The 14,252-nt window shown below is 46.8% G+C and overlaps 1 protein-coding gene across 2 annotated transcripts in view; it reads left to right on the top strand.

Annotated features, from left to right (window-relative positions):
• The window catches only part of LOC119182810 (scoloptoxin SSD14), a 64,397-nt gene that overhangs the window by 31,371 nt on the left and 18,774 nt on the right, over window positions 1–14,252 (top strand). The window contains exon 1 of one of the 2 annotated variants that reach the window (XM_037433476.2): window positions 3,959–4,212. The exons of the other annotated variant lie outside the window; for it this stretch is intronic. Within the exon in view, the coding sequence (XP_037289373.2) occupies window positions 4,112–4,212 (101 nt within the window). The 5' untranslated portion in view covers window positions 3,959–4,111. Of the gene's footprint in view, window positions 1–3,958; window positions 4,213–14,252 lie in introns of those variants that run through there. 2 annotated transcript variants of the gene reach the window in all.

Genomic DNA, 14,252 nt, shown 5'->3' with positions numbered 1-14,252 from the left:
ACCGTTCCTTTCTCATTTGCATCAATAATCTGCCTAATAACATTTCATCCTACATACGTGTATTTGCAGATGACCGATCGACCAATTGGAAGACCCGATGATCATCTCACTTTACAACATGGTCTTGAAATCGTTACAAATTGGTGTTAAGTCTGGCAAATAAGACTCTACTCATCGAAATGTAAAATAAATGCATTCTCGTATAGAACTTCGAATCGTAGCTTTTCGTATTACATAAATACAACCCTAGTGACTCAGACTTCATCATACAAATACCTAGGCGTAAGTCTTACACCAAGCCTTTCCTGTACCTCTCATATCACAACCATATGCGCTACCGCTTCCAAATTTCTTGGGTACATTCGCCGCAACTTACATAAATGCCTGTCTAACATTCGTAAACTTTTCTTTTTAACATTTGCACGTCCGCATTTTAAATCTGCATCTCCCATATGGTCTCCCTGTCGTGAGTACTTTATGTGCATGCCAGAGGCTACCCAAAATCGAGCTGGTCGATTTATTTCCCGCGATTACAACTACCAGTCCACCATAACGCAAATAAATCTCAACCTTTCCCTTCAAACGACATAGCCCTCTTGTCCTTGTTTCACAGATATCAAGTGAAACAATCAAACTTCCCATTGGTACGCGCATCCTGCACCTCATGACGTGTTTACAACGTCCTCAGTTATAATCCCATTTATGGGAACACAGACGCATTTAATTCATCAGCCTTGCCACGAGCTATTCGATTATGGAATTCACTCCCTAACAACACTGTTACACAAACATACAAATTAGGGAACTCCTTACTCTAGAGGCCTCGTCATAACAATATTCACATTCATCATTTTTACATTCCGTTTTGTAAACGTAATACGAATTCAGTTTTCTTTTTTCTTTCTTCCTCTTGTGTCAAGCTGTGTGCTCCCACGAAATTGTTTTTCTTGTTTTTTTTCGCTGCCTGTTTCTTCGTATCGTTGCTGTTTTTTTTTCTAATTTTAGCACTGTTTGGCTGTCTTCAGTACTTTACGTTTTGATGTTTTTGTGTGTGCTTATGCTATGTGCATTTTTAAGTGTATTTCCTTTTCTTTTTACATGACTATCGCACCGCTCATTTTGTAACAATTGATACCATTTACTCTTTCATTTTTTGAGAATTCTTAGCATTCTTCGCCATGCCCCGCCGCGGTTGTCTAGTGGCTAAGGTACTCGACTGCTGACCCGCAGGTCGCGGGTTCGATTCCCGGCTGCGGCGGCTGCATTTCCGATGGAGGCGGAAATGTTGTAGGCCCGTGTGCTCAGATTTGGGTGCACGTTAAAGAACTCCAGGTGGTCGAAATTTCCGGAACCCTCCACTACGGCGTCTCTCATAATCATATGGTGGTTTTGGAACGTTAAACCTCACATATCAATCAATCAGCATTCTTTGCCGCTTAATTATACTTCTTACATCGCATTGCCAGCACGTGATTATTGTATACGCTTTTTTCACTCATGTATTTGCTTTCTTTGGTTGTTTTCTTATCTTGTGATGGTCTTTTTATTCAATGCTCCCCATGGGGCCTGGGAGGTATTTAAAATAAATAAAAGAATAAATATCGCGAGAAAATCATCTACGTAACGCATAGTTTTCATATTCTCCCGTTAGAGGTCATGTTGTGTCATTCTGCCCACGTGACTAAAGAAAGCATCGCATAGAACAGGAGCTACCTCCGAGCCGATGCATATGCCTGATCTTTGAACGTAGACCATGGGTTTTCTCGGGCAGTGACCGTTGACTATAAGTAAAAGGTCAAAATTTCCATATATCCTTCAATAGATAAAGCGTAGGCATTAATGAAGGCAACAGAACTGTTATTAACATTAATTATCCAAATGTGAACAAAAATTCTTCAATGAAGCAATGCTATTCGTAATTCCTTTCTCGAGGTTTCAATAGTTGAGTGCTTCTGTTTAGTCAGTTTTACCATTATGGTGTATTTCAATTTAGCACTACATATTTCCACAATGACCCTGATTCAGCGGCTATCTCAAATCGCCCTTCCGCTGCGCGTTAGATGCCTGTATGCAAAATGCGACTGCACATATTTTGATTCAGCGATTGTAACGTCGCGACTTCACCTTCGTCTGTCCACTCAAAAGTTTTGCCAGATATAAAGGCACGTTGGTCAGGCTATAGCTGCACCACGGTACTTCAACGATTTTCGGCCGCGGTTTCTGTCTCGTTTGCTTTGTACTTCGTCACACACCACAAGCCAAAAGAGTGCGTGCGGGTACGTCAAGAGTGCCTCTATCAGTTCGTGCGTTTGTCCGACATTAAGCCATCGGTATTTGTCAGCTGGTTCCGGTTGTTGGGTGTAGGTGTTGCCTTGCAGCTATACAACAGCGATGCTATCTTGGACACCGTTTAGTTCCGCGGCGTTGTAAAATTTTATGTGACTGCCTTTTGAGATAATCGAAGGTGGTGTGGCAGGTGTATAAATCGGTCGGAAGTGGCAAGATTGCGCATTCGAGATTGTTGCTGGATTCAAGTTTCTGGGATACAACGCATTGTTACGGCGTAGATACGGTGACATCGCTACAGTATGCAGTATGATGTACCTTTCGTGCGGTAGCATTTTCTTTCCCGCTCCGAATTCTAGAAGTTCTTGTGGAGTCTCAAAGGAGACTTTTGTTTGTCGAGTTTATCCATGCATTATTGTAAGATATGTGCGCAAGTACGAACAGAGGAAAAACGATGGATACAAAATAGAGCGCGAACTATCAACTGCTCGTTTAGTCGTTCTTGAAACAGCTTATAAAGCTTCTATACAAACGTCGCAGGGAAAGGAGCTAAGGAGGCAATGCAAGCAATTTATGCACATCTAATGTCAGGCAAAACCTGCGTAGAAAATTCAAGACCCCCCCTCCCTCCTTCCTGACGGGAGTCGGAGCGCTAGTGAGCTTTTCAGTGAATGCAAAAAAATAAAACGATGACGTCCTTCTCATAATGATCTGCCTACTCCCCCCCCCCCTCCGTTTTTCTCGGTGGTAAAGGTGGAAGTTAAGTGATTTCAATTAAACTTTTTGAGGTCCTTGTCCGCATTATCTTCAAAAACATGCGTGGCCATAACACTACGCTTCCAACACTGGTGAATCAGATCTTACAAGAAATACTGAAATCTGCTGTTAAATGCCGTCTTGAAATGGGGATTAGTCTGAGCGTAAGCTTTCGGCAAACACGGCTCAGAGTAGAACATGAACCGATTTTGTGCGCTGGGGATGAGTTTCCTTGTATCAGTGACTACGTCGATTTCTTTAAAAGAAAATAGAAAACGAAGCTGTCAAGTAAAGCCACGTGTTTTTCCACCAAGACACCGTCGAAATTTGAAAGAAAAACGTCTTCCTGGTGAATTGAGCCGAAGGGCCAAAACGAACATCCTTCTGAGGCGGCCACGCATACCATCAGAGTTGATGAGATGTTTAGGGACAGGATGGAATTTCAGAGATGTATTCGGATGGATGCCAATCTTACCTGCCATGTACTCGTGCACTGCTGTACGGATCTGTCCTACTCACCAGTGTTCCAGTTCAGGATGCGTGGTGATGCCGTGGTCATGCATGGAGAACACGAGGAGACGTCGATTTAAACACTCGCTTTCTTTCTTCCGCTTACGAACCTTTGGTCGTTTCGAAGAACGAACACGGTTTCGGGCAGCCACGATCCAGTCTGCCTCCCTGAATGCCATGGGGTGCCCTTACGGCCAATGTCTTGATGCCACATTCCCGGGAGAAATGCGCATCAGACCCACCGCTGGGCGCAGCACCCTGTTCGGGGGACACGAGACGGTTTTCCCATCCTCGATTGTCGGCCACTCGATCTGTCCGATAGATGCGAGCCGCCGATAGGGCGGCGGTTTGGCGCGGCGAGGAGGGCGGCCATTATCGGCCGCAGATAGTGCGACGTCGCAGTGGACGGCAGAAGCGGCGCGCTGTGGATGTGACGTACGGCCGGGGGATCAGCCGGGAAACGTCCGTACTCGTATTACTTCCAAGTGCGCGACCTGCCACCGTTGTCGCTCCCCGCACCCGAACTCGGCTTGTCCGGGACTGACAACATCAGGGAGCCATGAGCGAAAAGACAAAGCTTCTGAACCGCAGTCCTTCAAACGGTGGCTACGGCACTGTTGCCGGTACCAAGGGACTCGCCGAAGACCTCTCTGAACCCAAGTGAGTTGCCCATGTGTCGGGTACAGGTTTCGTTTCAGAGAAACACACATTCTCCATCGGAGTTGTCGGCGAAGTAGCCGGCAAATCGACGTGCGGTCTGTTGCCTGATGTAACACGCATCATGATCTGCGGCATCTCTCGATGGTTAGCTCACCGAGTGTTTTCTTTTGCTACTGTAAGTGCTCGGGCACAGAAAGCTGTGTATCTAGCCCCCTTACACCATTTTCTTGGGGCAAGATGTACCCGCCCTCTTCCGTCCAGAGTGTCCACACGTTTGACCATACACCTGGATTCCTAGACACGTCGTTCGTGTTGTATCACGTTTGAGGATGTGCGTCCTGTACCATGCTCACGTGCGTGGTGGTGTTATCGGCACTGTGTGTCGGCGTATTTCAAGCGTAAGTACGAACACACTCAGAAGACGTGCACGCTTATCTGTCGCCCTCTTGCTTTCTTTGGCTTCTCGTTGCTAGATGATCTTTTAGACGGCTTCCTTCGAAGGCGTTGCTACAAGGTGTATCGACGACTCCTTCCACGGTTTATACGTCTTCACTTGCACGCGTTTGCTTGTCGACGATAACATTTTGGCCTCATTGCCAATTACTTTGCTGGTCAAGTCTGGTACTTTTCAGTGTTTTTTACTGACGATTTTCAATCCACCCTAGGCTTAATAGGTTCAACCTAACCTTCGTTACGTGTTGCGTTTGGGAAGGAGAGATTGCTCAGACCAGCTTGACGTCAAGCACCCGTGCGCTATCTCTGCACAAGCTAGTATGAACCATTGTTAAAGCTTCGGTGGAGCCATTGAAAGGAATATGTTGTGTGTGCGATAGGCCGTGTAGACGTCTACATTTTTTTATGACTTATTACCTCCGCTTTCCGAGTGGTGTAAGCCGTTATAGAACCTCCCTTTGTAATGGAATTGAACAGTTTCATTCACTGCGCACTGGTCTTTTCTTTTTTTTTAAAAAAATTCAGATTACTATATTACTGTCCTGTTTATTAAAGCAGTATTAAATTTTGAGAATACTCTAAGAAGATGCGAATGCAGTGAGTAGCATTGTTCGTAACCCATTCATTAGAATTTTTTTAGACGGAGCTAGTTCGTGTGGCTGTGGGCAACACCAAGTTGACAACACATTTCTATGTTCGGTGCACGCACATCTTACTGGAAGTTCTGGAACTCCGCCAATTCACGTTATTTTCTGTACGATACATTCGAGTGACCCACATTAGTCAGTGTCCGATTCAAAGCAGATTCCATCAGCATAGCACCTCTGCTCATTAGTTCACGTGAGAGCCGCCCATTCTTCAAGTCAAAGATGTTATCTACTGATAAAGCCAGCATGCATGATCTCAATGAGGTTCCCAAAGAACTGTATTAATCTGACCAGCCTCTAGTAATAATGCTTGCCTTCTTCTTCTTTATTCAATACTGCAGACTTTGTACAGGTCCAAGCAGGGTGGGGGAAGAAAAAACAAAACTAAGCAAACACAAATGTAGTCAATACAATCAGCAATGATCCCAATGTGATTAAGTGCTACAATGAATCATTCCTCTGTTATGGTGCGTAGAAAAAAAAATTTGAATAAATCTGTCCTCGTAAAATAAGGTGTCAAATAATTAAGATGATGGTGGCGGGTAAGCCTTGATGTAGAAGAAAAAAGACAGGGTTAGGGGCTAATTGCTAGTTTCGGGTTCCAAAGGAGGTAAAGAAATTCTAAACGTGGAGCTTTCCATCTCAGTGCAAGGTATGGAATGTTGTTAGCCTGGATTAGTTCAGTGGGTGAGTCATATGGAGAATATTTTGAATAAACAAACATGACTGCTTTTATTTTGCAAATTCTCTAGTTGAGTAATGTTGGTCTATATCATGCCGTCAGGATTGGCGGCTGGCGCAGGTGACCTGCTTCGATTGCACAGATTTATGTATAATATAACAGTATTTAACTGGCGTAGTAAACCATCGAGTAACGAACCTCACGAAGGTGCCATCAGAGTTTACTGTATGATCATTGGTATCTAATGACACGTAATATCTACATACTTCATTTAATTTACGTCAATTATCCTTTAGTCAATTCCTATCGATTAGACCTGCAAACGACAGCGCTTGTGCATGTAGAATCACTCATAATCATCAAGCCCTCTATTTGTGCGTCCGGCGAGTTGCGTTTCGTATCTCTACATGATTTTGTCCGCCCTTGCACGTAGTGTCTTTAATAAACAACTATTTAAGTACCGTGATTAAGTTTTAACTCGCAAGCTTCAATTCGCTGGGACTCATTCACACTCATTTCGACATCTCCGCCTGCTCGAACGTTGACCCACGGTTCTAGCACTCGGTCCTTTTGACCCCTCCAGCTCTCATCCGAGGCCAGCTTTTCCGTTGCAAAGAATGGGCCTTGAACAGTGGCTTGTCGTAACAGCTGCAGCAACGTGTGCTTTCAAGTTCGCGAATGACAACCCTGGTACGTGCCAGGTACTTGGTACACTAAGGACACTGTTTTTAAGGGGGTCGAAATAAAACAGTATTCCAGGTGACATCGCAATCAACCCCGATTACTTTGATCTTTCAATTTGGCATGCATATAATACATGTGTATATATGCGCACGTGTATACGCGCACACGTCGAATACACGCATACATAAAAAATAGTTGCCCCCCCCCCCCCCCCGTACTGTTTGATAAAATAGAAAATAGTTCTGGAAAGCCTAGCTATTTCTTGGAAATTTTGTCTATAATGTGAGCTCCTAGTTTGAAAAAATATATATACGTGATTTGAAAATGTAACTAACATTGATGATGACAATGCAAAGTTCCGGCGCTCACAAGTTGTTGCCAGATTACCACCTGTCTAGCTGCATCGCCAGTACAATTCTTTTCGTCAAGGCACCGCAGAAACCCGATAGCTCTGTTAGTTCTAAGCTGTGATTGCGGGGATAACGTTATCTGACGCGACTTTGTCATTGTTCACCTGGCCGACGGCGACGTCACGTGAAATCTCTCGGAATTTTTTTTTCCGCGACCCCTGCAAGGATCGACGATTCGGCGGGCGCCTGCAGTGGCTCGCGCGATAGTGACCGCAGGTCACAAAGGTGTGCAGAGCACGTATTGCATTATCGAGATAAGGGGAGATGTGCCTATAGGCGGATCGCTTTCGCATGCGGGAACTCGTTCAAGGGGAGTTAACGATGCGACAGCTTTGTGTGAGGCGATCATTCATTATACACATGCGATGCTCGACGGATTTGAGCGCCTCATAATGTGAAGTAAAAAAAAGTGCATGGTCCTTACCGAACTGCAAGGCTAATACATTCATTGCGTCATAAATGTTTTTATTCAGGGGATTTCAAATGCGTGAGCCATGCAGGTGTAAAATTAAGAACACTTTGATTGGCTCAAAAGATAAAAATGTATTTGCAGGCACTAATATGACCAAGACTTAGAAGCAGGCACTAACATGGCTGACTTTGAAAAGAAAAAAAAGCTTTACATATTGTAACCTCTAAAATCAAGATGTGATGCACTCACCTCGTCAAGATATTTGAGTTTGCATGTATAAAGGCGTGTTCACACTAGAGACACGACACTGACATGACCCCGACGAAGACACGATGCAGACGCAAACCATTGCCCGACGAGTCGACCCCGATGAAGTCGCCAGACCCCATGGTCACACTAGGCCCACGATGACGATGACGCCTCAAAAGACACCACTTCATCGTAGTGTAACATGATGGCAGACCAAAAACACCACCAAAACGCATCCGCAGACCTGTCGTTGTTGTGTCTTCGGGAGATCCGCGGCTGAGCGAAATTTTGCGCCGAGACTTTGCTTCAGACGACCACGAAGCGGGAAATCTTGGGGGAGTTAACAGTGCCCTCTCCGAGGTTTCCGCGGCGCCTGAATGGGGAGCTCGAGCACCCAACGGAAGTCTTCGCTTCCCTATTGTGTCCACCACCCTTGTCACCATGGATTATGGCGGGGGCTGTGCCGCGTAGCCGGAGAGGGACAATGGCAGAGCAGGGAGCAAGGCTCAAAATGAGGTGCAGGTGTGCAAGTTTAGTCGGTGTCGCTGCGTGTGCCTCGAATGTGACTACAGCACTGGCCAACGAGACTGTGAGCACGACAAGGCGTGGGCGAGGTCTTCGAGAGACAACCGGCGGACTGTTGTCTTTGCAGTGTACCTATAGGCCGACAAAAGACGACACTCCCAAAGACAGTCCGCAGACCAAAATCGGTGTCGCGTCTGTCTAATGTAAAGGTGCCTTAAGTTGTAGTGCAAACTTGCATTTGGAATAGTTACGGCCACTTAAAACGTATACAGATGCGGCATTTCTTTCTCTTGCACATGTCTTCTCTACGGCCTGCGCTGGCTGAAACAGGTATCGGTCGTCACGATGGAGCTCGTCACAATCGATAAAGCAGTCTTCGCAGCTATAGGGCACACATACCCGAAAAAAAACAACGCTTATCGCGAACGTTTTACCGTGTGTACTAGTTAGGGCCCTCACAATATACCAACGATTTCGTAAGCTGCTCTCCGTATAGTTCATTGCGACTACGGAGAGAGCAGCTGTAAAGGGAGAGCAGCTGTCCCCTTTTGTTCGTTGTGATCCTCGCACCTTTAAATTCGTAACACTCCCAGTCAGCCATTGTAACATACATATCCGTGCAGCAAGCCTCCTGTCTTTACTGAACGAGAGGCTTCGTTTCTCTTTCCCTCGATGCTGTCGAGTTCGAGCACTTATCTTTTTGCATGTGCCGACTCCGGGCCACGCTATTATTCAGCGTATAGGCTTGCGCTGGATTCTCTATTACGGAAGTAGGAAGGGAGGAGATTTGAGTCGCAGCGCCCTCCTCCCCTGACTTGTCTAGTCCGGAAGAATAATCTCTGCAAGAATGGATGTAAAAATTAAAATGGAGCGATGACGTAATACCGCGAAGGTCCGCCATTGGTCCCCCTGCTTTCTAGGGCAAAGATGGAAAGCAAACAGTTCTTCGGTGGCGATATGAGATGTCCTTGGTCGCCATTATCGTCGAAAAACAAGCGTAGCGATGGCGTGCGCATTGAAAGAATAACGTGGAAGGGGTACGGGCACTATGCATATGATTGTTACTCGGACCCAAACGACCCGGTTTGGATCCCCATTCTGACCGAGGATTTTTTATTTTTATTTTTTTTGCATAGTTCTGGATTTTTCGGTCATGCATAAGATCATTTTTCGCTCACAGCCAACGACGCCGACGCCGCAATTTCTACACAGCAAGCTCTTTAACGCTATCGACGGTTAATAGATAACTAATAATTATATAAGAAGAGCCTGTCCAAGTAGGAATCAAACCAGCGCGTTCTGCGTGGCTGGAAGGTGTTCCGCGCACAAGTGCTCTTTTCCTCACGGCACGGGCAAAGAAGAGAAGTAATGATGTGTGTTGCATCGGTTCGCCACTGAGGCAAGAGATGCTATCTCTTTAATCAGGGCATGGTGAGCCGCGTACATTTCACCGCCACAGTGCCCCCGTCGAATTTGGTGCGTCGCAGATTGACGCCAGAAAGTGACGCCTAGCGCGAAACGCTGCATGTAATCACCTATAGCCCACTGCGAGCGAGTAAAAAGATATAGATATGAAAATGAACGGACTCGCATGCGCACTCAGCACGTCAGATGGCGCGGCGATGCAGTTTTATCGAATTGCGGTCGTCGCTCGCACGTCCCGACTTATTTTGACGGGTGTACCACCACGGGCCACGTTGTGCAGCGATCCTTGGCTTGTATTCTCGTGCCGGAGCGTTTTTGGGGAACCGCATCGCACGCTCTTGCCATGATCCGAGACAAAATTGTTCGAACTGCATAGTGCTTTATTAAAAGCAGGATTCCTTTCGCTTTTCATCTCGCGATTATTTGAAAATTTTTTGAGGCGCGCAAGTTGGCTCAAGCATGCCGCACATCGAACGCCGAATGTTTCGATCAGCTTTTTTTTTTGTTTTTCCCCCGCCCTTTCCTCGTGGCTGGTGGCAAATCTACCAGGCCTATCCAACAAACCACTGCAACATTATCATAGCTGATGCTACGCAGGTGTGGTGCCTGTTCTTCTGTTTCTTTCGTATCGATTTCCCAATACACTTTCCCAGCTGCCCTGCCCATCATACGTCTGTACCATGCTATCAAGCGGCCTGGGAGATGTTTTTTTTTTTTCGCGTTTGGAACCGCGGCATCTTAGTATAGCGCCCTTTTCTAGATACACCAGCCGCTGGGAACTTAATTCTGCTAATGCTTCGCACGAATTTCGCTGGTGTTTGGCAGGTACACATTGACGCGCGCTCCTGCAAACTGCGAAGGCCGCTCGGCGTGCACGAGTCCGAACGGCCTTACCTCTCGGTGCGTGAAACAATCGAGCGATATCGTCGCTGGAATCTTCTTCGCTGCGCCCACCTTATCGCGTGCGCCTGCCATGCAGCAGCAGCAGCCCTTTGTTTCTCTTATCGGCGCTTCGCTCGGCTTTCACTAGCCGTTCCACTTCTATCTGGCGACGCGGTTGTGCGTGAACTTAGCTGTGTCCCGTGCCTACGACAGATTTGGTTACCGCCGCAGAATCGGGGACCAGTCGCGTACACGCCGTAGCCAGAAAGTTACTTTGGAGGATATTGTTACGAGACTACATCACGCTGAAGAAGTTACTTTGGAGGATATTGTTACGAGACTACATCACGATGAAGAATATGTTGAACTCCCCCGCGCCAATCGTGGTCGAGATGCGTTAATCGCACAGTTGCGGGGCGACAATCACCGTGTAGTCATAGGTTCAATGCCGCCCGTCTGAGGATTTTTTTGCCCCGCCGCGGTGGTCTAGTGGCTAAGGTACTCGGCTGCTGACCCGCAGGTTGCGGGATCAAATCCCGGCTGCGGCGGCTGCATTTCCGATGGAGGCGGAAATGTAGGCTCGTGTTCTCAGATTCGGGTGCACGTTAAAGAACCACGGGTGGTCGAAATTACCGGAGCCCTCCACTACGGCGTCTCTCGTAATCGTATGGTGGTTGTGGGACGTTAAACCTTACATATCAATCAATCAAATCAATCAATCAATCAATCATGAATTGAACTCCCCCCACCCCACCCCCTTTATAATCCTCTCTAGCTACGTCATGAGCGTCCACTATATTTCTTTATATATGTTAGCAGACTTAACCTATTTTACCTTGGAAAATTGTTTCGTTAAGCCATCACAAGAAATCTGTTATTGTTTCATTGACTGCGCCTTTATTTTTGTATAACTTGTATTCCTTCATACATTTCCTAAACTTTGCATGGAACAGGACCTTTTTTTATCAATTGCTTAAACACATACTGTGTACAGCCGTGGCCACGTCTGTGTATAGCGCGCGAAAAGCCTGTTTTCGCTCTGCGGGGCGAAACGTTGAGGCAGTTAAGGGCGCTAACGTGGTCAGCCTGACAGCTAGGCCGCACGTGCTTCTGATACAGCACTTCAGAGCCCGAAACTGCCTCGAGGTTTCTCCCCGCAGAGCGAAAACCCGCTTTTCGCGCGCTATACACAGACGTGACCGCTGCTGTACATCAGCCACTGACTAGTTAATACGTCGAAATTGAAACACATTGCCCCTGACTGATGCACCCCTTGCCCCGCCGTGGTGGTCTAGTGGCTAAGGTACTCGGCTGCTGACCCGCAGGTCGCGGCTGGATCGAACTCCAGCTGCGGTGGCTGCATTTTCGATGGAGGCGAAAATTCGGTAGGTCCGTGTGCTCGGATGTGGGTGCACATCAAAGAACCCCAGGCGGTCGAAATTTCCGAAGCCCTCCACTATGGCGTCTCATAATCATCTGATGCACCTTTTCCCCGGTCTCGTTCGTTGAATATCCTGACAATTTTATTGTTTTTTGATAATGTAGTCAATGGAGTTTTCTTGCATCAAAAACATACTTCCTCTTGTTGTGAATGCTTACACCGGTATATTTTTGTCCTCAAGACGCTAGCTTGGGCTTCAAGATTACCTCTAAAGCGTGCCACCTCCTACTCTCACACAATTTTCTTTTGGCATATGCTCTTTCACCGTTGTAAATTCTCATGGCTATAGTAACTGCTTGGACGTCTATCTTCACATCCATTTCTGGGTACCAGTATAGATTCACCTTCTCAGCATTTTTTTTTATTTTGGCGGGATTTGCGTGCTATATAGTAGAGTTTACCGTTATACTTTCTAATTGGCCGACGTTTCTACGTTTTACTCTACTGCATTGAAATACGTAAAGTCCAGTGCTGTGTAAGGGATATAATGGTTAGACACATGGCGCACGTGGAGTAGAGGCATGTTTCGCGGGATGTTGACCTCCCTATACTGTGGTCGGGCCACAGATCTTCAGTAAAGTTCTCGATCATGATGTTGAGCCCTATCTGATTAGGCCAATGGTTTGTGACATTTTTGTTGGCATGCAGTCACTAAATGTACAGACTGTAAACAGCTTCTTCATTGGTCGTGTCTAGACAAGTAGTTTGGCGCAAAATTATGGGAATCGTACAACAATACATCCATCAAATCGCTCTTAGCACCTTCTAGTCAGATTTTTTCCGGTACCTTGTCAGTTTGTTTTTACACGAAAGTGTTTCAAGCCAGGGTCTTCCACGGCTCCGCTGGCGTACTTAGGTTACGGAAGTGACGTTAAAAATATATACTAAGCTATTTCAAGGAAAAAAAAAAACGGGTGGAAGCATTCGTCGTGCGGAATCAAACCGCTCCTTCCCGATTCACGGCGCTAACCACTACGCCACGGAGCGTACGTTGTCTGGAATGCTAATGGCAAGTCATTTATATACACCATACACCGTTTGACAGTCCTCAGAGCTTCCAAACTTAAGCGCGTTTTTGTTATCAGTAGTGAGAGGGCGCGACGGGCTCGCGTTGTGTAAAGGGCTTTAGCGTTGGGCGCTCTAGAGGTCGTTGCCATAGTTTCCTAAAGGCCCCGCCGCGGTGGTCTAGTGGCTAAGGTACTCGGCTGCTGACCCGCAGGGCGCGGGTTCGAATCCCGGCTGCGGCGGCTGCATTTCCGATAGAGGCGGAAATGTTGTAGGCCCGTGTGCTCAGATTTGGGTGCACGTTAAAGAACCCCAGGTGGTCTAAATTTTCGGAGCCCTCCACTACGGCGTCTCTCATAATCAGAGTGGTTTTGGGACGTTAAGCCCCACATATATCAAATCATAGTTTCCTAAAGTTAACTAGAGGGGATTGTGTCGCTGCGATCGTTCATTGTCAATGGGAATGATGGGTAGTACACATATTTGCCTAGTCTTCGTACTCGCGAGCGGCGAATCGTACTTGCGGCTTCGCTTATTGCTGTGTTTCGGTTTGGTTTTGAAAGATTCAGCCCTTTTGAACTTCGTGACCCGATTTGGAAAGGCAAGTCTAAAAGAATAAGGAGGTGACGCGCAACCGCTGAACATTTGCTGATTTTTATTTCGTGAGAAAACAGCTCCAAGCCACACGAACACAGACAGAGCCAAAAGCAGGCCAGAAGTACCGAAGATCAGACAAATGTGTGTATACTACCCATCATTCCCATGCTCGCTGAAGCACTGTGCGTTGCAGCTTCTATAGACACTAGCGCCAGAGTTCCCTCTAGTGTATATTGGGAAACTTTATGGTCGTCGCCTCCTCGGAGCACCGCCTCCATGGAGCGTGGTCTCTCCTGCGCGCGCTCTTATCTGACTCGTAATTCGGGAGAGGACGAAAGTCACTTCGGACGCTGCCGCGGCCGCGTTTAGGAAAGTAGCGTGCTGCTGATACACGACGCAGGAAGAATTGTGCTGTATCGCGCTTGTCCTGCGTATACTTGTGCGCTCGTTTCATGCATCTTTATTTCTGTTTGAACAGTGCACTTTGTGTCGAGCTGTGACGGTTGTTCGTCCGCGCTCGTCCTGTGTATGCTAATTTCGTGCGTGCTTTCTGCTTGTGGTGCGCCCTGCAAGTTTCGAGCTGCTTGCCGTTCTTAACGTGGCTTTGAAATTTGTTGTTTTTGCTGAA

This window comes from Rhipicephalus microplus, chromosome 3 (assembly GCF_043290135.1).
Source record: "Rhipicephalus microplus isolate Deutch F79 chromosome 3, USDA_Rmic, whole genome shotgun sequence".
Classification (NCBI taxonomy): domain Eukaryota; kingdom Metazoa; phylum Arthropoda; class Arachnida; order Ixodida; family Ixodidae; genus Rhipicephalus; species Rhipicephalus microplus.
Note: the sequence above shows the minus strand (reverse complement) of the source record. Positions and strands in the feature narration are given on the sequence as shown.